This window comes from Phaenicophaeus curvirostris, chromosome 2, assembly GCF_032191515.1.
Source record: "Phaenicophaeus curvirostris isolate KB17595 chromosome 2, BPBGC_Pcur_1.0, whole genome shotgun sequence".
NCBI classification, from domain to species: Eukaryota; Metazoa; Chordata; class Aves; order Cuculiformes; family Cuculidae; genus Phaenicophaeus; species Phaenicophaeus curvirostris.
Window position 1 is genome coordinate 124567762 of NC_091393.1, and position 22539 is coordinate 124590300.

General features: G+C 45.1%; 1 protein-coding gene across 2 annotated transcripts in view; it reads right to left on the reverse strand.

The window, feature by feature from the left end:
* Positions 1-22539, reverse strand: part of CD2AP (CD2 associated protein) — a 71727-nt gene that overhangs the window by 39171 nt on the left and 10017 nt on the right. For both annotated transcript variants that reach the window (XM_069850795.1, XM_069850794.1), the window contains exon 2: positions 8372-8532. In XM_069850795.1, coding sequence (XP_069706896.1) covers positions 8372-8429 — 58 coding nt within the window. In that variant the 5' untranslated portion in view covers positions 8430-8532. The remainder of the gene's footprint in view (positions 1-8371; positions 8533-22539) is intronic.

Genomic DNA, 22539 nt, shown 5'->3' on the forward strand with positions numbered 1-22539 from the left:
TATTTTATGGTGCTGCCACATTCACAGCCAGATAAAAATATCTTAAAACATTAATTGCATTTCTTTTCTATTCTACTTGTTTATACATATGAAAATCTGATTATATTTCTTGTAATTGTTCTACAGACCAACAGTTAATGTCCTGTCAACCACCAGACACAAAAAAGGGCTTTAGATCAATGAAATCAAGAATCACACGTGGCAGAGGGTGTGAGGTAGAGATCCAGCTCCTGCAACAAGTGGCGTTTTATCAAGCCGGCCCCACGAGGAAAAGCAGGAAGGCACATTTCTTACCCTCTCGCAGGTAAATGCCTCTATTGCTGGTCCAGAGAAACGTGGCATTCATTAAGCATCAGTGGACCTGTAGTGGTTAACTCCAAACATCCCTTGTTCCTTCTTGCCATCATCCCTGGCTTCCTGTCTCCACCTTCGTACTCAGGCATCATCTTCTCTGCCTCCCTTTACACCAAGCACTCAGCTTTTTCCATCTCCTGTAAAGCCTCCAGCACTTCACTCGTGGCCACCGCTGCACAAAGGCTAAAGCAGGTAAGGACATTGCTACATCTACATCCCATCCCAACTCTTAGACTAAGACACAAAAACTAATACTTGAGATCTGCCAAATAAGGGCTAAAAATACACATCTCTATCTCAGTGGAGAGGTTTAAAAATACACTTTTATCATAGACTTGGACATTAACTGAAAGGGTTCTCAGGCTCTGGCAGAGGCTGCCCAGGGAGGTGGTGGAGTCCCCATCCCTGGAGGGGTTTAAAAGCTGAGTAGATGAGGTACTCAGGGATCTGGCTAGTAGTGGGCAAGTTTGGTTGCTCTCAATGATCTCAAAGGTCTTTCCCAACCTAGCGAGATTCTGTGATAACAATGACCCATTCAAAAACTAAAACTCCACCAGCGGTGCCAGCGTTACAAGATGACAGCCCCGACGAGCCAGCCTCAGGTGAGTTAAAGTTTCAGGTTCACAAGTAGATGACTTCATTCACTCTCATAAAAAAAAAAAAAAGCAAAAGAACTGATTTAATATTAACTGTGTCGGGTGTTCACTCATGTTGACTGATGAGACATACAGCAGAGTACTAAAAATACAGCGCTGGAACGCACGCCCACGGCTTCCCAGGACGTAACGAACATTACATTTTACAAACACTGCACACCTGACCCGTTCAGTGTTATTAGAAATGCTAATTAGAGAATACATATTTCTGCATGTTAGACTTCTGCACACAGGAAAGGTTTCAACGCAAATGTAAGTTTTCTGCACACGTCCAGTCAATTATTGCTGATCCAAGATGCTGGCAATGCTCTGCGGAGTTTACTTAACGATAGTTGTAAACGACGTCTGACTGAACACACCCCGTTTGCAAGCTTCCAGCCAGAGGATTCCAGCAGCCTTCCCTGGTGCTCGGGGAGGAAGTTCTAAACTCACACACAAATCGAGTGCAAAAACTAAATAAGGAAGGGCAAAAGAGCAGACTTTCATGTGGTTAAAGGTAGAACTTGAAAAAGGTTTTAAAGGTACGATCAAAAGCAGAGTGGCCAGCAGGGCGAGGGAGGGGATTCTGCCCCTCTGCTCCACTCCTGTGAGACCCCACCTGGAGCCCTGTGTCCAGTTTTGGAATTCTTATCGCTAGAGGGATAAGGAACTGTTGGGACGGGTCCAGAAGAGGCCACAAAGATGATCCAAGGGCTGGAGCATGTCTGCTATGTGGACAGGCTGAGAGAGTTGGGCTTGTTCAGCCTGGAGAGCAGAAGGTTGTCAGAAGACCTTAGAGCAGGTTCCAGTACTGAAAGGGGCTCCAGGAAAGCTGGGGAGGGACTTTTTATGGGGGCATGGAGTGATAGGATGAGGAAGAATGGCTTTAAATTAGAAGGGGGAAGGGTTAGATTAGACATTAGGAAGAAATTCTTTGTGATAAGGACAGTGAAGCACTGACCCAGGTTGCCCAGGGAAGCTGTGGCTGCCCCATCCCTGGAGGGGTTCAAGGCCAGGTTGGATGGGGCTTGGAGCCCCTGATCCAGTGGGAAGTGTCCCTGCCCGTGGCAGAGGGTGGGACTGGATGGGCTTTAAGGTCCCTTCCAACCCAAACCATTCTATGATAACTACTTGTATGCTCCTGTTGCCCCTTCCAGACTAGCTTGTGCCGCAGACCACTGCACCCAAACTGAGCTGCAATGCAGTGTGTGGTTTGAACCAAGCAAAGTCATTTAGGAAAGCAAGAGGCACGTGTACAATCCAAATGCTTGGATAACTCAAATGAGAGAGAAGAATTACTACACTAAGCAGGACTCACACCAGTCATTAACTGTATTTTACCCCACTCATCTTTTGAAACAGCACCTCAAGTTCCCCTCCATACCAGTACTGCCACTTGAGGCAACATTTAGGAGCCCCTTTCATTTCTCTAAGCTCTTGGCAACAAAATATTTTAAAACACAGAATATATAAATATATTTTAAACTACTAAATATAAAAGACACACCAGTGTTTTCTTCTTTCTTTGTTCACATTCAACCACAGAAGATACCACGATCCTACAGATATTTTACTCTTACAGTGAAATTGATTTTCAAATGCAAACTGAAAATTTCTTGACAGAAGATTTTATAAAACATTTTAACGCATGGAGGCTTATCTAAAACAGGGAAAGGGCCACATCTTTACAGATAAACACAGAATCACTTGATTGGAAAACACTGTTGAGATCATCGAGTCCAACCGTACCTGTCCACTACTAAATCAGATCCTTGAGCACCTTATCTGCCCGGCTTTTAAACACCTCCAGGGACGAGGACTCCAGCACCTCCCTGGGCAGCCTCTGCCAGGGCCTGAGAACCCTTTCAGTGAAGATACTTTTCCTGATGTCCAATCTGAACCTGCCCTGGTGCAACTTGAGGCCGTTTCCTCTCGTCCCATCACCTGTCACTTGGGAGAAGAGACAAACACCCACCTCTCCACAACCTCCTTTCAGGTAGTTGTAGAGAGCAATGAGGTCTCCCCTCAGCCTCCTTTTCTCCAGGCTAAACAACCCCAGATCCCTCAGCTGTTCCTCATAAACCTTGTTCTCCAGACCCTTCCCCAGCTCCGTTCCCTTCTCTGGACACACTCGAGCCCCTCAGTGTCCTTCTTGGAGTAACGAACCCAAAAGCGAATCCAGGAGTCAAGATGCAGTCTCACTGATACCGAGTCCAGGGGCACAATTACCTCCCTGCTCCCACTGGTCATGCTGGTCCTGATAGAGGCCAAGATGCCATTGCTGGTCTTAATTTTCTGGACTTAAATAGTTAGCTTCTGAGGAAAACATTTGTGATATTTCAGATCTCGGAGACCATCAAGATACAGGCATTGTATCTCATTGCTTATCTTTAAAATCAACATACCTGTACTGCCTTGGAATATGAAACAATACCCACATCCCTAGCCACCACCAAGACAGCAATAAACACTAAACACCCAGTGCAGATGCACTGGAGAACAGAGAACCTGGCACACAGGTGCCCACAAATGGCACTATTTTCTCCAAAAAAAAAAAAAAAAGAAGAAAAATTAGCAGGAACAAAGGATGGTACCATCGTGTCATCAACAGGTCTTATAAGCACCGCCCTGACCTCTCAGCTTCAATCTTTGCCAGGAATGAAGCCAGCTTACACCCATCATTTCTCTCACATACTCAGCACTGAAACTGAAATTACTTAATAGGACTTTCAATCTTGCATGTTATCTTCGTTTCTGAAAAACAAGAACTGCCAGCTTCAAAGCAAACATCACCTTCTTACCAGCAGGGCTGCCTACCTCTCCCTGGGAAGCTACCAACACCTCCGAGATGCTTGGTCTCACCTCACCACACAACCCACTGCAATGACAGTTTCCTCAAAACAAAATAAAGCAAAGCAAAAAAGTTGTATAAACAGAAATAGCAATTCACTGATCAAGTCCTACAATCATAGAACGGTTTGGGTTGGAAGGTACCTCAAAGCCCATCCAGTTCCACCCCTGCCATGGGCAGGGACACCTCCCACTGGATCAGGGGCTCCAAGCCCCATCCAACCTGGCCTTGAACACCTCCAGGGATGGGGCAGCCGCAGCTTCCCTGGGCAACCTGGGCCAGGGCCTCCCCACCCTCAGCATGAAGAATTTCTTCCTAATGTCCAATCTGATTCTTCTGCCCTTCCAATTTAAAGCTGTTCCCCTCATCTCATCACAGGATTGGTAAAGTATCACATATCTAATTTTCTCCACAACATATTTGGATGCAAAGAACCTGGACAGAAGAGGCGTCTGGCATAACATCGAACAGAGAAGCAACTCCTCACATTCAGGAAAAAGATACATAGTTTAGTACATTCCATAAAAACATCATGATTACTTCAAAACAGACGCACACGAATTATCCTATACCCATCATGCCAAATACAAAGTTATTAATATACAACATCCAGTTATCAATCTGTTTTTTAATTAATATTACTGCACTATTTAATTATGCCCAGGTTAGAGTTAGGAATGACCCAGGAGACAGAGACACTTTCACCCGTGATCCCTCCCAACTCCACAGTTCATGTTCCTGGGTGAGGTCAATTTTCTATTTTTGAAAAGGGATTAGGGAAAACTCTAAGCTTGAAGGAGTTTTCAACCAAGCTTTTCTCACTGGTTCACAGCATGCTCAGTATTAAACAGCATCAACTAGCAACAACACAGGAAGCAAGCAGCAAAGACAAAGGCTCAAGAAGGTAGATAAACTGTGCTAAAACTCTCAGCGGGGCTTTTAAGACAAGTGAAAGTGCTTGGGATTGGTTTTGTTTACATGGACAAATATATAAGCTATGAAGCTGAATCATATAGAATGATAGAATGGTTTGGGTGGAAAGGGACCTCAAAGCCCATCAAAGTCCCACCCCTGCCATGGGCAGAGACACCTCCCTCTGGACCAGGCTGCTCCAAGCCCCATCCAACCTGGCCTTGAACACCTCCAGGGATGGGGCAGCCACAGCAACCTGGGTCAGTGCTTCACCACAAAGCTTCATCACGAAGAATTTCTTCCTAATGTCTAATCTAAATCTTCCCCTTCCTCCTATCCCTCCAAGCCCTTAGAAAAAGCCCCTCCCCAGCTTTCCTGGAGCCCTTTCAGGTACTGGAAGACCACTAGAAGGTCTCTATGGAGCCTTCTCCAGGGTAAACAACCCTACCTCTGTCAGCCTGTCCTTATAGCAGAGGTGCTCCAGCTGAATGAGTTGAACTCCCAAAACCAAATGACCCTTTCTGAAAGAAATTTTTCACGCAAGCACCACAGTTCCCTGCAGTTCCCAAGTATCTCTTACACTACGGAAGGGTTGATAAGCTAAACCAAACGCCTGTAATCTTATTACACAAACAACTCTAAAGCCAAGAAGTTACACTACAGATTAACTAAAATCTACAAATTACACTGCAATCACAAATTTTAGATTTGTGCTGCTGGTCACATTCATTACCCCAAAACACAAAGTCTGCTTACATTACTTGATGTTAACAACAGAAAGAAAATAACGTGAGCTTACCTCTTCCAAGGACATATTTGCTCAAACACACCCAGTATTGCGTTTTGTTTTTTTTTTTTATTTAGGGGGAGGAAGAAAAATCTCCCAGTGAGCAAAGTTCACGTGTTAACCTGAAAAGGATCCAAGCTCAGCTCTAAGCTGAGCAGGAGCAGCTGCACACACCTGCGCAGTCAAGAAGTTTTCTCTGAACTAGCTCTATCGCAGGCTCATCCTCTGCTGAGCGGGCAGCTGAAGCACCACGTATCCCTAACACGCTTAAAGAAGCACACAGCTTGCTCACCACAATGTCCCCAATACCTACCAGGAAACTCTGCTACCTTAACTCAAGAAAGCTACTAATTAATCTATTCGCTGCTCCTCCCTTATTCGAGTTGCTGCCTTGAGCTTATGATCGAACTGGTTTTACTACCATGCAAAGTCGTAATGAATCATATCATAGAATCATAAAGGTTGGAAAAGACCTCTATGATCATTGGGTCCAACCATCAGCTCCACAACACCGTGGCTGATAAACCACATCCCCAAGTGCCACATTTACACATTTTTTAAACCCCTCTAGGGATGGAGACTCCACCACCTCTCTGTGCAGCCTCTGCATGTTCTTGAAAATCCTTTCAGTGAAAAAATTTTCTCAGTATGCCATCTAAACCTCCCCTGGTGCAACTCGAGGCCATTTCCTCTAATCTTATCCCTTGTCACTTGCAACAAGAGACCAGCACCTACCTCACCACAATCTCCTTTCAAGCAATTGTAGACAGTGATAAGGTCTCCCATCAGCCTCCTTTTCTCCAGACTAAATAGCCCCAGGTCCCTCAGGTGCCTCTCATAACCCTTGTTCTCCAGACCCTTCCCCAGCTCCGTTCCCCTTCTCTGGACGTGCTCCAGCCCCCCAATATCCTTCTCGTAGTGAAGGGCCCAAAACTGAACCCAGGATTCGAGGTGCGGCCACACCAGTGGTACAATCATTTCCCTGCTCCTGCTGGCCACATAATTTGCAATGTGCACTGCTCACAACACAGCTAGTTACATTAAAATAGCAATAAAATGAAATAAAACAATTAACTTCAGTGCTTCTCAGCTATGCGTGGATAAAAACCTTCAGAAGTGAGCAGAAGGATGAACACCAAATCATCACTTTCAGCCTATCAACAGAGAAGGTGGCTAAACACTGAATAGAGCTACTCCAAATAAATAAATAAACAAACAAACAACAGAAATGACCCAAAACATACCACACACCACAACACCTCCATAAACACCTCTCACATTCAATGTAGTAGTGTTACTGCACTGCTCTGACCCACACTGGAGAGTAACATCTGCATGCACATTTCACACTGGTGGATTTTAGAAAGGAGAAGTGATTCAAAGAAAACCATAAAAGCCTGCTAGGTTTCCACAGCTAAATCGTTTCAGGAATTTATGAAGTTGTTTATTTTAATCTGCCCCTACAGGAAGAGGGAGGAAAATGGCAATAACAATGTCAGGAACAGGGACTCAAATTCAAACATTTCAACCCTACTAGAAGTGGACATGCACACAGTCCACACAGGAATTGCAAACCAGGCTTTGTTAATAAGACTGGAAATTTATGTCCTCCAAAATTGTGATACAGCCAGAAAAATCTCTCAAGAGGCCTAGTGCTGAAAGGTGAATTGAAGGAAATTCAATTTCCATTGGAACAGGTCCAGAGGAGGGCTCAAAGATGATCCCGAGAGCTGGAGCACCTCTACTCTGAGGACAGGCTGAGAGAGTTGGGGTTCTTCAGCCTGGAGAGGAGAGGGCTCCAGGGAGAACTTCTGGAGTCCTTCCAGTACCTTAAGGGGCTACAGAAAAGCCAAGGATGGACTTTTTAAAAGGGCATGGAGTGATAGGGCAAGGGTGGTGGGTTTAAATTGGAAGGGGTAAGATTTAGATTAGACTTTAGGAAGAAATTCTTCATGGTAAGTGTGGGGAGGCCCTGGCCCAGGTTGCCCAGGGAAGCTATGGCTGGAGGGGTTCAAGGCCAGGTTGGATGGGGCTTGGAGCAGCCTGGTCCAGTGGGAGGTGTCCCTGCCACATTTCTGAAACAGCTTTGCCATAAATAGTATCTCAAACTTTCACTACCTGTAAATGTATTTTTAAGAAACGATAATCATATTAGCCATAAAGAAAACCACGACTTTCACCTCCTGAACAGTTAATGCTTTCCTGCCATCTCAACACTGCATAGCGGAGGAGAAAGGGAGAATCCCTCCCTCGACCTGCTGGCCACGTTTCTTTTGATGCAGCCCAGGATACAGTTGGCAGTCTGGGCTGCAAGTGCACATTGCTGGCTCACATTAAGTTTCTCATCAATCAGCATCCTGAGTCCTTCTCCTTAGGGTTGCTTTCAATCACACCGTCCCCCAGCCTTGACTGAAACCAAGGATTGAACCAACCCAGGTGCAGAACCTTGTACTTAGCCTTGTCAAACCTCATGAGTTTCAAACAGGGCTGCTTCTCCAGATTGTCCAGGTCCCTCTGGATGACATCCCATCCTTCTGGTGTGACAACTACACCACTCAGCTTGGTGTCACCTGCAAATCTGCTGCTGGTGCACCCGATGTTGGAACTGGATGGGCTTTAAGATCCCTTCCAACCCAAACCATTCTATGATTCTATGATGCTACGTCACCAATGAAAAGACTAAACAACACTGAATCATCTAAGAATTATCTAAAAGGTTTCCAGTTAAAAATATCAACTTGTTACCAATACACCTGGTGTATTCAAACTATTTCAGTAATAACTGCCCTGGTGCACAATCAAAGTGAAACCAAGTCAATGCAGAAAACTCACCTTCACAAAGTTGTCGGGGAACATGCCCCGTTTGCCATTCAGCTCCCCTTCCAACCATCCTTCTTCTTCCAGCTTTTTCACATTCCTGATGATTTCCCCAACTCGGATCGTTAATTCATCATCGTGCACTGCATCATAGTCATATTCCACGATATAGTCCACTAAGAAAAGAAGAGAATGGAGCTCAGACGTTGAACTGCAACGTGAAAGCTCTATATGTATAAAAGGGCAGATTGAACAACAGTCTCTGAGGACTCATGTTGCAACGTTCAGTTGTGAGCTGTAGTTTTCCCAGTCATTTTGGAGGGAGGAAAAACCAGGACAGTCACCTAGGGGAAGAAAGTAAATCTAGGACTCCGACATTAGGTCACATTTTGGTGGTGGTGAGGAGGATTTTGAGCACGTGTGATGAAAGGGATTGTGGGCAGTAGGTTTCCGCAGCCTGCCAAGTCTCAGTTCAAGATTTACCAACTATGAATCACTGCCCACAGGGGAAGCGTTTGTTACTCAAAGTGTATTTTGAGGCTGAGGAGGGAGGAGGGTTCAAACTGTACGTGTATGGTATGTACACAGAGCGCTTTGCTAATTCACATACTTGCATCTGCATTTCTATCTGCAAAAACCTGACTGTACACCCAATATTTTAGCAGGTTTGAGCCAAAAACTGTAATACAGCCGGAAGCGATACAACTGACAACATCATACAACTTAATTGGCACAGGCATGTAGAAGTTATCCTCCTTCAGACTCATCTGGCTTTGTATGAAGAAGTGAGCTTTAATTTGGATGTAATTAAGTTTACTCAGAGGAGTGCAGCAATGTATTTACATACTTGTCCATCTCTTGCACAAGATCCATGAGAGTTGCTTGCTGACAGCTTAAGGCTTGTTTAGCAATAACAAGTTCTTATTTGTTCATCAAGTTCTGTTTATGTCAGACAGTTCCACAAATCTGCAGCAATCAACTAATCTCCCCTTCCCCTCCAATCCAGTCAGGACACCCAGGCACGACCACATGTAATGCTGTTCTCACCAACACCTCCCCCTCCTCTGTTCACAAGAAACATGCACATAGAGAGTACAATGGGGTTAAAAGACAAAAATCTCAAATGGGTTTTGTCCAAGGTTATTATCAGTGCATGATGATATCAAATAATTAATTCACAGATCAAGGAATAAAATGAGAGAAAGTATTTCTCCCTGGTATGAAAATTTCAGTTCCATTAAGTCAATGTATAATTCTTTATCCCTTTATCCCTCCGCTGCCTGGAGAGCAAGTCAGAAAACCCTTGGTCAAAAACTGAACTATATGGTGGTGCCACAAACACAAGAGAAGCCAGACAGATCCCCCCAGCAAACTATTTTCTGAATACACACATTAACAAAGGAGCCACTCAAACACAAACATGAAGGCACAGTTTTGCTTTTTTCCTTTAAGAAAGGCAATTTGTTTTCTTCATTACAAACAGAATTTATCACCAGAGTTATCACACAATCACAGTACGACTTTAGTTACTAGAAATGGACCCACAAGGACCACTGAGTCCAGCTCCTGTCCCGGCACAGGACACCCCAACATTCACACCGTGGGGCTGAGGGCGTTGGCCAAAGGCTTCTGGAATATTGTCAGGCTCAGCACCGTGACTGCTCCCCTGGGAGCTGTTCCAGGGCTCCACCACCCTCTGGGGGAAGAACCTTCTCCTAATGTTCAACCTAACCCTGCCCTGGCATCATCCTGCCATTCCTTTGGGTCCTGTCCTTGGTCAGGAAAGAGAAGAGCTCAGCGCCTGCTCCTCCTCCTCCCCGTGTGAGGAAGCAGTGACCTGGGATGAGGTCTCCCCTCGTTCTCCTCTTCTCCAGGCTGAACAGACCAAGTGACTTCAGCCCCTCCTCATACGATTTCTCCTCTAAATCATTCACTACTTTTGTGGTCTCCTCTGGATGCTCTCCAGTAGCTTCAAATCCTTTTTTATACTGTGGTGGCCAAAACTGCACACAATACTCAAGGTGTGGCTACACCAGTGTGTAGCACAGTGGGACAATCCTCTCCCTTGACTGGCTGACGATGCCGTGCTTACCTGCTCATGGTAATTCGGGAACTCCTAACATACTTTTTGCACTGTACGTAACTATTTTTGCCAAATATATTCTCTAAGCTTGCTTCAAAGCATTGCACTTCCCCATTATTGCCTGCAGCAAGCATAGTAGTTTTGTCTTGCTTCTGCACTGAATTGTTTTTTGAGTGGCTGACATGATATATTGCCCGACAGGTAGGAAATTCTGGCAGCCACAGATCATAAAGACAATGGCCATCAGTCAGCCCTGCGGAGAAGGACTTGGGGTGCTGATTCATGAGAAGCTCGACATGAGCGAGCAACATACACTCTCAGCCCAGAAGGCCAACTGTGTCCTGGGCTGCATCATAAGAAGTGTGACCAGTTCCGAGTCCTGTGTCCAGTTCTGGAATCCCCAAAATAAGGAGCATGTGGAACTGTTGGACAGGTCCAGAGGAGGCCATGAAGATGATGTGAGAGCTGGAGAACGTCTGCTGTGAGGACAGGCTGAGAGAGTTGGGCTTGTTCAGCCTGGAGAAGAGAAGGTTGCAGGGAGACCTTAGAGCAGCTCCCAGTACCTGAAGGGGCTAAAAGAAAGCTGGGGAGGGACTTTGTCCAAGGGCATGGAGTGACAGGAGGAAGGAGAATGGCTTTAAAGCGGAAGCGGGAAGATTTAGATTAGACATTAGGATGAAATCCTTCAAGCTGAGGGAGGTGGGGCACTGACACAGGTGTCCAGGGAAGCTGTGGCTACCCCATCCCTGGAAGTGTTCAAGGCCAGGGTGGACGGGGCCTTGGTCAGCCTGGTCCAGTTGGAACTAGATGGGTTTTAAGGTCCTTTCCAACCCAAAACATTCTGTGATTCTACGATCACCTACAGTCTTAAACGAAAAACGTCATCTTCCAATCACTCTGGAAACCTACAATGCATAAAAATGTAAGAAATATCCATATTAGACATTTCTCACATGACACTCTGCTTTTAGGCCCATTAGCAGACATTATATTTCAATATATGTGCTACAGGACAGTTTTACAAAGTTAAACACGGAAAATGGATCAGACACAGTGTCAGTCATGGTAAATGCTTACAGCACTGCAGACTACAACTCTCATTGCCAAACACTTGGTCCTTTTTCCACAGAAGCAGCAGGCAATCATACCCACACTATGTCAACATGAACTAATTATTTTGAAAGCTTTTTTATTTCCTTAGGGAACCTTTTCTGTCTTTGCTCTTGAAATACAAAACACGTTCATTTTGGTCACCTTTCCAGACTGTAAAAACAGACACAGTCATGCCCACAACCAAAGGAAGATCTCAAGAACTTGCCAGTCATCATCCACGTGTCTCTGCGTTCCAAAGGCAAACAGCAGTAAATTAACTTCAGCTTTTTGTTTGAAATTAAGGTACTGGCTTTTCTCTTGTATTTGTCAGTGATGTTCACTATCACTGACTCATGGATACACATACAAATCAGATCTAAATTGCATCATCTCACGTGTAACGTGGGAGGAGTCACGAGCAATGTGAACAGAGTTTCATCCCTCATTTTTTCACGGGACACAACAGAAACAGTTAGAACCTACATATCTCATTACAACACGGTCCTTAAGAGGAACACTTACCATTCTTGCTTTTCAATATTAGCAAGTAGCACTGTATGAACCCTCCAGGTAATTTGGACTGCGGATGGGCAAGAAAACATCCTGTTATACTAATAAAACATTTCAGGTTAATAAGCCTCTGAAAGGTCTTCAAGTGTAATATTTACCCAAGGAATGATGAGCAAAAATGACCAGTGATGACCAAAAATGTTTTTAAGGAATCACAGCTCCAAATAACAGAATGATGGGGGTTGAAGGGACCTCAGGATATCACCTAGTCCACCCGCCCCACTAAAGCGGCATCACCTACAGCAAGTGACACAGGAACACATCCAGGCCAGGTGGATTTTGAATACGTCCAGAAAAGGAGATTCCACAGCCTCCCTGGGCAGCCTGTTCCAATGCTCTATCACCACAGGAAAGCAGTTTTTCCTCATGTTTTCCTTAATGCCTCCTAGGATACCATTGATCATCTTGGCCACAAGGGCACACTGCTGGCTCATTGTCAAATTGTTGTCTACCAGGACTCCCAGGTGTTTCTCCAGCCAGTCAACCCCTAACCTGCACTGGTGGAGGGGGCAACCTGCAACAACTCCTTACAATAACAGCCATTAGGTATCACATCAGTCCACAAATTATTCTTCTGAACACTTGAAGTGGTTCTGAATGCTTCTGAATTATAGTTCTAAATGCTTCAAGCTCTCACCTTAAAGCTTTTCTCAAGAATAGATGTGATACTAAAATCAGTCAACAGTAAGTTGGATCGCAGCAATATAAGCTGGTCAGAACTTTCAAAATCTCAAAGTTTCAGTTGGTAGAAGGTGCAGAGGAATACTCCAGCAACACAAACAACCAAAACCACCTATCTTGCCTCCTCTCAGCTTCTTATGCAGCTTTCTCCATTTCTCTCTCATCTGTAGCCTAGAAGTCCATAATGGCCAAGTCCTGGATGAAAAAAAACTTTCTCAAGCTTAAGCATGAACACTTTTATTGTGCTTTTATTGCAGATCCGGTAAGACCAAAGCTGACCTGAGAGAGAGAGAACATTCTCCTGAGCTTTCATAGACAGCACGAGCCATCACAAACCACCTCCCACTCTGTGTGTAAAGAAGATGTCTTTATCCTAGATCTCTAACAAATAAGTGGCAACCTTGTTTTGGCAAGAACTCAAATACATAAAAAACACCTTAGGTGGCATCTTTCTGTTCCCCAGCCATGATAGCTTTCCAACATATTTGCAGAACTTCCCAGACGATGCTTTTTGAAGGTTTTGACCCATTTTCAGGGGTGGAGGATCAATTAAATCAACAGCACAAAGTAGAAGATGACAACCAGACATTTTTAGGGAAAGGTGGTTCTAGCAGACTTTATGGGAGTGGTGCGTTCAGTTCTTGGTTTCGAGTAAGATGACAACATGACTAATGAAACAACAGAACAGACCTAACATGGCAAAGCCACTGAGCACTACCAACAACTTCAGACTGCGTTACTCCCCACGGCAAGGAGAGAAGTCTCCTATCTAACAACACCGCTTCTTTGACAAAACACCTCACGTGGCGAGCAAGAAAAGCAATGCTGCCTGCATTCTGTCACTGCTGGCACAGGTGGACTCTCCACTTCTCCAAAACTTACACAACCTGCTCTTCAGCCAGGCACATTCCAGTGCCAACACACAAGGCAAGCATCCCAGTAAGCACAGACAACACCCACCTTCCCTGATTTGAAACAAAGGAAGTCTTCAGCTACTCAAACTCATTCTGAAGCTTTGATGATTCCATTACAGGTAATTAAGGCCCTCTGGGAGCCCTACACAAAAGTCATAAATGAATGAAGAAAAAGAGTGGAAAATGTACCAAAATTCTAGTATGCCTGTGTCTTCAACAGAAATAATTGTCAGGTGGATGATGTGATTGAGAGCAGCCATGAAGAGAAATACTTGGGGTGCTGGTGGATGAGAAGCTCAACACGAGCCAGCAACGTGTGCTCACAGCCCAGAAAACAACCATGTCCTGGGCTGCATCCAAACCAGCGCAGCCAGCACGGTGGGGAGGGGATTCTGCCCTTCTACTCCACTCTCGTGAGACCCCACCTGGAGTCCTTTATCCAGTTCTGGAATCTCCAACATAAGAAGGACATGGAACTGTTGGAACAGGTTCAGAGGAGGTCACGAAGATGATCTGAGGTCTGGAGCACCTCTGCTATGAGGACAGGCTGAGAGAGTTGGGATTCTTCAGCTTGGATAAAAGGCAGCTGCAGGCATACCTTAAGGCAGATGCCAGTACCTGTAGGAGGTGTGCAAGAAAGCTGGGGAGGGACTTCTACCAAGGGTACGGAGTGATAGGAGAAGGGGCAATGGCTTTAAATTGGAAGGGGGAAGATTTAGATAGACTTTAGGAAGAAATTCTTCACACTGAGGGAGGGGAGGCCCTGGCACAGGTTGCTCAGGGAAGTTGTGGCTGCCCCATCCCTGGAGGTGTTCAAGGCCAGGGTGGACGGAGCCTTGAGCAGCCTGGTCCAGTGGGAGGTGTCCTGCATCATCCCCCATCCTGTATTGATTGCCCCAACCCCGATGTAGGACCTTGCACTTAGTCTTGTTGAACATCATGAGGCTCAAACAGTCCCATTTCCTTCTTCCCTTCTCAAGAGCACTCAAGACAGCACCAACAGGAGTTGGAAACCCACAAAGTTGTACCTCAAAGACATCTTAACCCAGGGATGCTGCGATTCCATCCTGTCTTCTGTGTCCTCTCTTCTGCCTGTGTTCACACGGTCCCTTCCCCCTGCTCTGCACTTGAACCAGTAATTATTTATACTGTGGGTGAATCAGAGAAAGAAAACAGCCCGAGGGAAAGCTATTCGGTGCCAACTTCCTGCAAGTTTATCTCCCTCAGATGGTGGCTCACTGCAGGGTCAGAGAGGCAGGACTGCATCAAACCCAACTTAGATCAACATTTACATCACTGCTGCAGTCCAAGATCAGGAGGAAACTTCTCAGCAAAGCCACGAACTGCTCTCATTTATTGTGCCTCAGCTCACACTCTGGAGCAGCCTCACAGCAAGTAATCTGGATTTCCTTTTCCTGAACCTAAATTGAAGATATGCAGCCCAGGAACACTCTTAGTCTTTAATAGACATTAAGTCCATGGGATGAGGCTAGAACTATGATAACACAGAAGTGTTCAAAACATGCAACATGGATGTCAGGTTACTAACAGAAGCAGTTTCCCACTATGGATCCACTCACCTTGCCTACATGTATTTTACAGTACAGTTCACCACAACCTTCAGTAAGTCCATCGGTTTAATCACAATTTACACAACAGCAGATACTTAACCCAGCTGAGCCATGCAGAGCCATCGTGCTCATGCTCCACATGGAGGACATGAAAAACACTTGCATCACTAGGACTATAACTGAGAGCATGTGGAGAAGGACCTGGGGGTCCTGGTGGATGAGAAGCTTGACATGAGACAGCAATGGGCATCTTCAGTCCAGAAGGCCAACCGTGTCCTGGGCTGTATCAAAAGCAGCATGGCCAACAGGGCAAGGGAGGTGACTCCACCCCTCTACACTTCTCTGGTGAGATCCTACGTGGAGCCCTGCACCCAGTTCTGGAGCACAGGAAAGACACGGACCTGTTGGAGAGGGCCCTGAGGAGACCACTCAAATGATCAAAGGCCTGGAACATCTCCTTTCTGAAGAGAGGTTGAGAGACTTGGGGTTGTTCAGCTTGGAGAAGAGAAGACTCCAAGGAGACCTTATTGTGGCTTTTCAATACTTAAAGAGGGCTGATAATGATGGGAAAAAACTTTTTATCAGGGCCTGCAGCAATAGGACAAGGGATAAAAACTAAAAGAGGAGAGGTTTAGAGTAGATATTAGGAAGAAATTGCTTTTGCTGAGGGTGGTGAAGCACTAGCCCAGGTTGCCCAGAGAGATGGTGAATGCTCCTGGAAATATTCAAGGCCAGGTTGGATGGGGCTGAGAAACCTGACGTGGATGAAGGTATCCCTGCTCACTGCAGGGCAATTGGACTGGAAAACCTTCATGGTCCCTTCTAATCCAAACTATTCTATGATACTATGACTACCAAAACCATTAAGTGTCACAAGGAGGATGTTCTACCTTCACAGTAGCTCAAAAACAGGTCAGGAGACACCTGTATGGCTGAGAAATAGCAGTGACACATAGCAGAGCCATTTCTACCTGTGCCCACTCCCAGGTGAGCCATACCACTCGTGGCAGCTCCAGCTCCAGTAAACAGCTCTGTACCGAAGCTGTCAAACTGCTTTCTGCTCCTCAAGCTTTGTTCCCCTGTATGCCAGCCAAGCAAACTTCTACTCCCACAAGGAAGGGACACGAGGCAGAGGAGACACTCTGCAATTTAAGATAATGCTAACCTCATATGTTCAAATATTGACTTAAGGTCTTGCTTTAAGCAAAACCCCCTGAGCCAGCAGGATTCTTCCATTAATTTATAATAAAATAATATAATGCCAGTGGAACTGAAAGATTTTCATTGCCATTCTATGTATGTTTTCTTTTAAGCATGTAGAATTAACTCCCAGTTTGCTGTAAACTGATAATTACAGTAATGGGTTATTTCAAAGACACAGAACCTAAATCTGTAGAATTTATTAGCTCAGGTGCTGCCCAAACTAATACTGTTTTCAAGCAAGAAAGACACCTTCAACATGAATAAAAACTTACTGGTGTACCCAAGCTGATCCTGTACAGTGGCCCAGATGGCCAAGAAGGCCAATGGCATCTTGGCCTGCACCACAAACAGCGTGGCCAGCAGGAAGGGATTGTTTCCCTGTACTCTGCATTGATGGGGCCACATCTCAAATCCTGGGTTCAGCTTTGGGCCCCTCAGTACAAGGACACGGAGGGGCTGGAGCACATCCAGAGAACGGCAACAAAGCCAGTGAAGGGGCTGAAGAACAAGGGTTATGGGGAGCGGCTGAGGGACCTGGGGTTGTTCAGCCTGAAGAAACAGAGGCTGAGCAGAGACCTCATCACTGTCTGCAACTGCCTAAAAGGAGGTCGTAGAGAGGTGGGTGCTGGTCTCCTCATGACAGGCGATGGGAGGAGAGGATATGGCCTCAAGTTGTGACAGGGCAGGCTCGGATTAGACATCATAAAATATTTCTTCACAGAAAGGGTTCTCAGGCCCTGGCAGAGGCTGCCCAGGGAGGTGGTGGAGTCCCCATCCCTGGAGGGGCTTAAAGGATCAGCAGATGAGGTGCTCATGGATCTAGCTTACTAGTAGGCTGGTATGGTTGGACTCGGTGACATCTAAGGTCTTTTCAAACCTACTGATTCTATGATTCTAAGCAAAACCAGCTCAGCTGTGTCCTCCAAAAGTCTGAGATTATCATGATCACCCTGCTATAATCCAGAAGGGACCCAGTTTGCATCCCAACAGGATTTGCTCCAACAGCCTTCATACCCACTCCCACACACCTCATGGCTCAGAACCCACAGCATTAAGAATTTCTTCCTAATATCTAATACAAATCTTCCTCCACCCAGTATAGAACCATTCCCCCTCATCCCATCCCTCCAGGCCCTTGGAAGAAGTCCCTCCCCAGCTTTCCTGGAGGCCCTTCAGGTACTGGAAGCTGCTCTAAGTTCCCTTCAGAGCCTTCCCTTCTGCAGGCTGAACAACCCCAACTCTCTCAGTCTGTCCTCAGAGCAGAGGTGCTCCCGCCCTTGGGTCATCTTCATGGCCTCCTCTGGATCCATTCCAACAGCTCCATATCCTTCTCAGGTTGGGGATTGCAGAAGGGATTCTAGCACAAGCGTTTTCTGCTTAGAGCAACAGTCCCTCTACAGCAATAGCTTGCCTAGAGAAAGGAAAATACAAACAAAAATAGCAGTCGACCCATGAGACATTCGAAAGCCAGGAGCCTGCATTGTGTCCACACAGAACTGGTCCATCTGGAAGCTGCCCTGGATCTGCCTGGCATTTTTAGATAGGGCAAGGCAATGGGGCACTCTCCAAGAAATGACTCACCGCACATTCTTAGTAGAAAATTATGTCTAATTTTACAGCCAAGTAAGAATGGTTGAAGGAATTAAGAAAACAAACTATCTAAAAGTGTAAAAACTGTACACTTTTCTTCCCAAACTCTTTCAAGCAATGAGAAACTCATTGCCGTTTAACAGCAATCATCTCAATCAGCAGCTTCTGAAGCAGGATCCGGTACAATTAGCGAGATACTTTATGAAGAAAAGTAAACACTAGAGTAGAAATCCTGCCCAGCAGCCTGCCCTGAAGCTTTAAAAGAACAAACCGTGCATGCTTCATTGTCCTACTCCAGGCCCTCATAACGTCCTGGAGCACATTGTGGAGTTTCCCTCTGTGAATGACAGAACACACTTAAATTAAAAGTCTGCCAGTTTTCACTTCCCTAAAGCAAATTGTTTCTACACTTAATCATAAAATCATAGAATGGTTTGGGTTGAAAGGGACCTTAAAGCCCACCCAGTCCCACCCCTGCCATGGGCAGGGACACCTCCCACTGGATCAGGGGCTCCAAGCCCCATCCAGCCTGGCCTTGAACCCCTCCAGGGATGGGGCAGCCACAGCTTCCCTGGGCAACCTGGGACAGGGTCTCCCCTCCCTCAGCGTGAAGAATTCCTTCTTAATGTCTCATTTAAACCTTCCTCCTTCAAATTTAAAGCCATTAAAAGGCACTTACCCTCATAATTCTGCAAGGTTATCCTGCAGATAAGTCATCATTACCAGCCAGGTGGGAAAGGAAAAAAAAAAAAGCTTTCAGCAATACATTCCTCACAGCAGGTACATTAAACCAGCTCTAGAATCACAGAGTCATTAGGTTGGAAAAGATCTCAGAGATCATTGACTCCAACCATACCTGTCTATTATTAAATCATATCACTAAGCACCTCATCTACGTGCCTTTCAAACACCTCCAGGGATGGTAACAACCAGCTCCCCGGGCAGCCCCTGCCAATGCCCACAAACCCCTTCTGTGAAGAAATTTTTCCTAATGTCCAAACTGAACCTCCGCTGACACAGCTTGGTGCCATTCCCTCTTGCCCCAGCCTGTCACTTGGGAGAAGAGACCAACACCCACCTCACCACAACCTCCTTTCAGGTAGTTGTAGAGAGTGATAAGGTCTCCACTCAGCCTCCTCCTCCAGCCTAAACAACGCCAAGTCCCTCAAGCATCTAATCATGTACTCTCCAATATCACCAGAAATACTTGTCTAAAACTCAGTCGCAAGCTTAATAAATGCTGAAGTCATGGATTTTATTTACCCCCTCACTTCTATGAGCAGGAGTTGCCAGACTCCTCTGGTCACAGCAGGAGAAGACATGAAGCAGAAAGTTTTAGAGTAAAATCTGTACTATCTACAGGTATTGATGCCACTTTGTAAGGACAGAATTGGTCAAAATGCTGGGAAATTACATTAAGCAGAAAGTCATGTTTTGTGCTACTTGCTATTTTCTTCATTTGGAGCAGAGCTCGCTGCACAAAACCAGCCTGGAAATGAGAGGTGACACCTCTAGCAAAGGTGGCAAATGTCTTCACAAGCAAAGGTGAAGATCAGCTATTAATTTAATATGCAGCAAAAAAAAAGGGATCATGGAGGGCACAGGGGAATGTACTTTAAAAAAAGCACACCACGTTTTCTTAAAACATGACTCAGATGCTGTTCCTTATATAGTTTTATGTCTCTTCCCTTAATTTTATAACATCTATTTGCTGAACCATTCAAGGTCCAAAACCAAATTACAAAAGCTGCTGAAATGAAACCAAAAAGCTCTGAAGAACAAAAAGATCACACCACATTTAGATTTAGTCCAAATCCAAAGCAGCAAACAAGTAGTAAAAAGTACCACGCACTCAACAGCTTATTTATAGTTTTTCCCTTAAAGCCTCCATTAGGTAATTAGCTCATAAAAATAGGTTTGAAGCTGAAGACACTGTTGCACATCTTAGCTAGAATTCTTTTCACAAAGTCACTTCTCCCTGCAAAAACATCAACAATCTTTCTATTTGAAAGTTATAAATGTTTCCCTCTTTCAATATCAGGACCCCATGCTACTACAAAAGCTTCAGCTCCTCCTGCAGTTTTCAGGACTCTTCTAGACAAAAAGGGAAGAATGATCATAGCTCCAGGTTACAAACCCATGAGTTATGAAAACAAGAAAATGTCTGAAAGCATTTTTGGGTTTAAACCAAGAAAACCCCTTTCATGCTCTAAAAAAATTCAAAAATGCTTTGATAGATAGTCTAAAACTTGGCACATCTTTAACTCAGATTGACAATTAGTATTTCTGCAAACATGGCAAGAACCTAGCTTGGAAATAAATTTATGGAAATTTAAAAGCATCCTTCGGAGTGTGCACAAAGTGTTCCCTTCATCTTTAAAAACAGGCATGATGCAATAGTCTGAATCGTCCCAGATTGGGATCTTGCAAAAACCACAAAATATGCTTAGCATTAAAGCAGGGACAAGTGCTCCTATTCAACTTCATGCCGTCAGGATGGTCAAGAGTAAATAAAGCATTAATAAAGTTAATTTCCTTCTTAGTATGGACATTTTAGTCAATATAAAAAAAAATTGAACTGTTACTTGAAAAGCACAGAGTGAAATCCTTACCCAACAGGTTTTTACAAAAGCCAGTCAAACCCACAAATGCTTGAGGGCACCCTAGAGTCTCAGAGAGTTCTAAAGGAGGCAAAATTGCTTCATTAGCTCAATTACGTTCTAAAAGCTAGGAGATAAAGTCCTTTAAACATTCATTTCCAGCTTGGATTTAGGTTGGATGGATTCTTGAGCAGCCTGGTCCTCTGGAAGGTGTCTCTCCTCATGGCAGGGGGTTGGAACTGGATGGGCTTTAAAGGTCCCTTCCAATCCAAAACACTCTGTGATGCCACGGTCGTTTTTCCCTATTATATTCAACAGGAATCACCTTTGTTCTAACTTGCAGGCATTGATTTTCATCTTTTTCACTGTGCCTCCTAGGAGGTCTGGCCTGGAAAAGAGAAAGCCAACTTCTTAAGCAAACTTCTTGCACACTATACACTCCAGCCTCCTAACCACCCTCAACTCTTTTTTTTTTGGCATCCCACATGCATTTGAGGTGAAAAAGGAGGAAAACTGGACACGGCATTTTAGAGACAGCACTGTGACTCCCAGCTAGGTGGGAACAATCACTCCCCAGAACCTGCTGGCTACTACTCTGTTCATACCACCTAGCAGACAGCGAGGTTGTCCCCTCATTGATGCTAGACAATACGTCTGTCTTTTTGGAACCAGAGGAGATTCCTGCTGGCCCACTTCCCCCCCGTATTACTGCAACAGCTCACCCACTCCCTCCTCATTCCCTGGGTAGTTTTTTAGGTAAGAGATCTTGAGCACTTGAAGAAACCAGTCTTGCATGATCATCCTTATTGGCCTGCCCTCCTGCTTCACTGCCAATAATTCTTCCCGTTCCACCCATTTGGTTGAAACAACCAAGAAGTGCTATATGTGTATTTTGCAGAGTAAGCGCTGAAAGACCCAAAATCCCAGTCCTCTTGGAGGAACCAAGACTTCAGGACTGCCCCACCACTCGGCTCTTTCAACCTAATGGATGGCTAATTACCAAGTATGCAGCTTGGATGCTGCTACAGCATGTGCTGTGTCTTGCACAGCTAATTGATAGCAACACAGAACGATCGGTATTTGAAGAATTTGGGGAGGGAGCAGAAGAATCACAGGAGGTTATGCAAAGCCATCTGGGGCAAGGGGTACCAGTTGAGCAGACAGCACACCCAAACACAAGTTCATAGAAAGCTAACCCCTCTGCTGATCTCAACATATTTAGCTTGAATGTGTTGGTTTATATTCCAGAAACATAAAGGAAATCCTTTTGACTGTCCCCACGGATTTCACAACTACCAGGTGCAACCCTGGTGACCCAACTACACACAAAAGAGGGAAGTCAAGAGGAGAGAACAACCCAAAATATAAACTCATCTTTGTGAAAAACAGGATTTAGCACTTCAATCTCTGCTCAGAACTCCAAAAGCAGGATACAGCAGCACACAGCGAGACCCTACAGCTCTGTCTTGAGAAGAAACCAGTGCAGTCGTCTTGCTACGTCATGATGGCAGGCTGTGTCCTATTCTAGAGACATCACCACCTCATCTTTCATAAACAGCTTTATTTCATTTGCTATTCCTCAAGCCAGATGCTTCCTGTTACTGGTCCTCTACAAGGGCAGGTTTTCTTCTACTGCTTACACACTAGAAACCACTTACATTACAATCCGTATCTTTCTTTATGATTCTCCCTCAGTAAGGACGCAGGATTAAGGTTCAAAGAGCAAATCCTCTTCCTACAAAATAAGCATCTGGTAAAAAGATAAACATAAGAAAATGAGAGGAAACAATTCTACACACTCTCGGTTGTGCTTTTACTCTAGAGCAACTGCACTGTTAACCCACAAGCAGCCCTGTAGCACGTACAGCCCAAGCTCTCC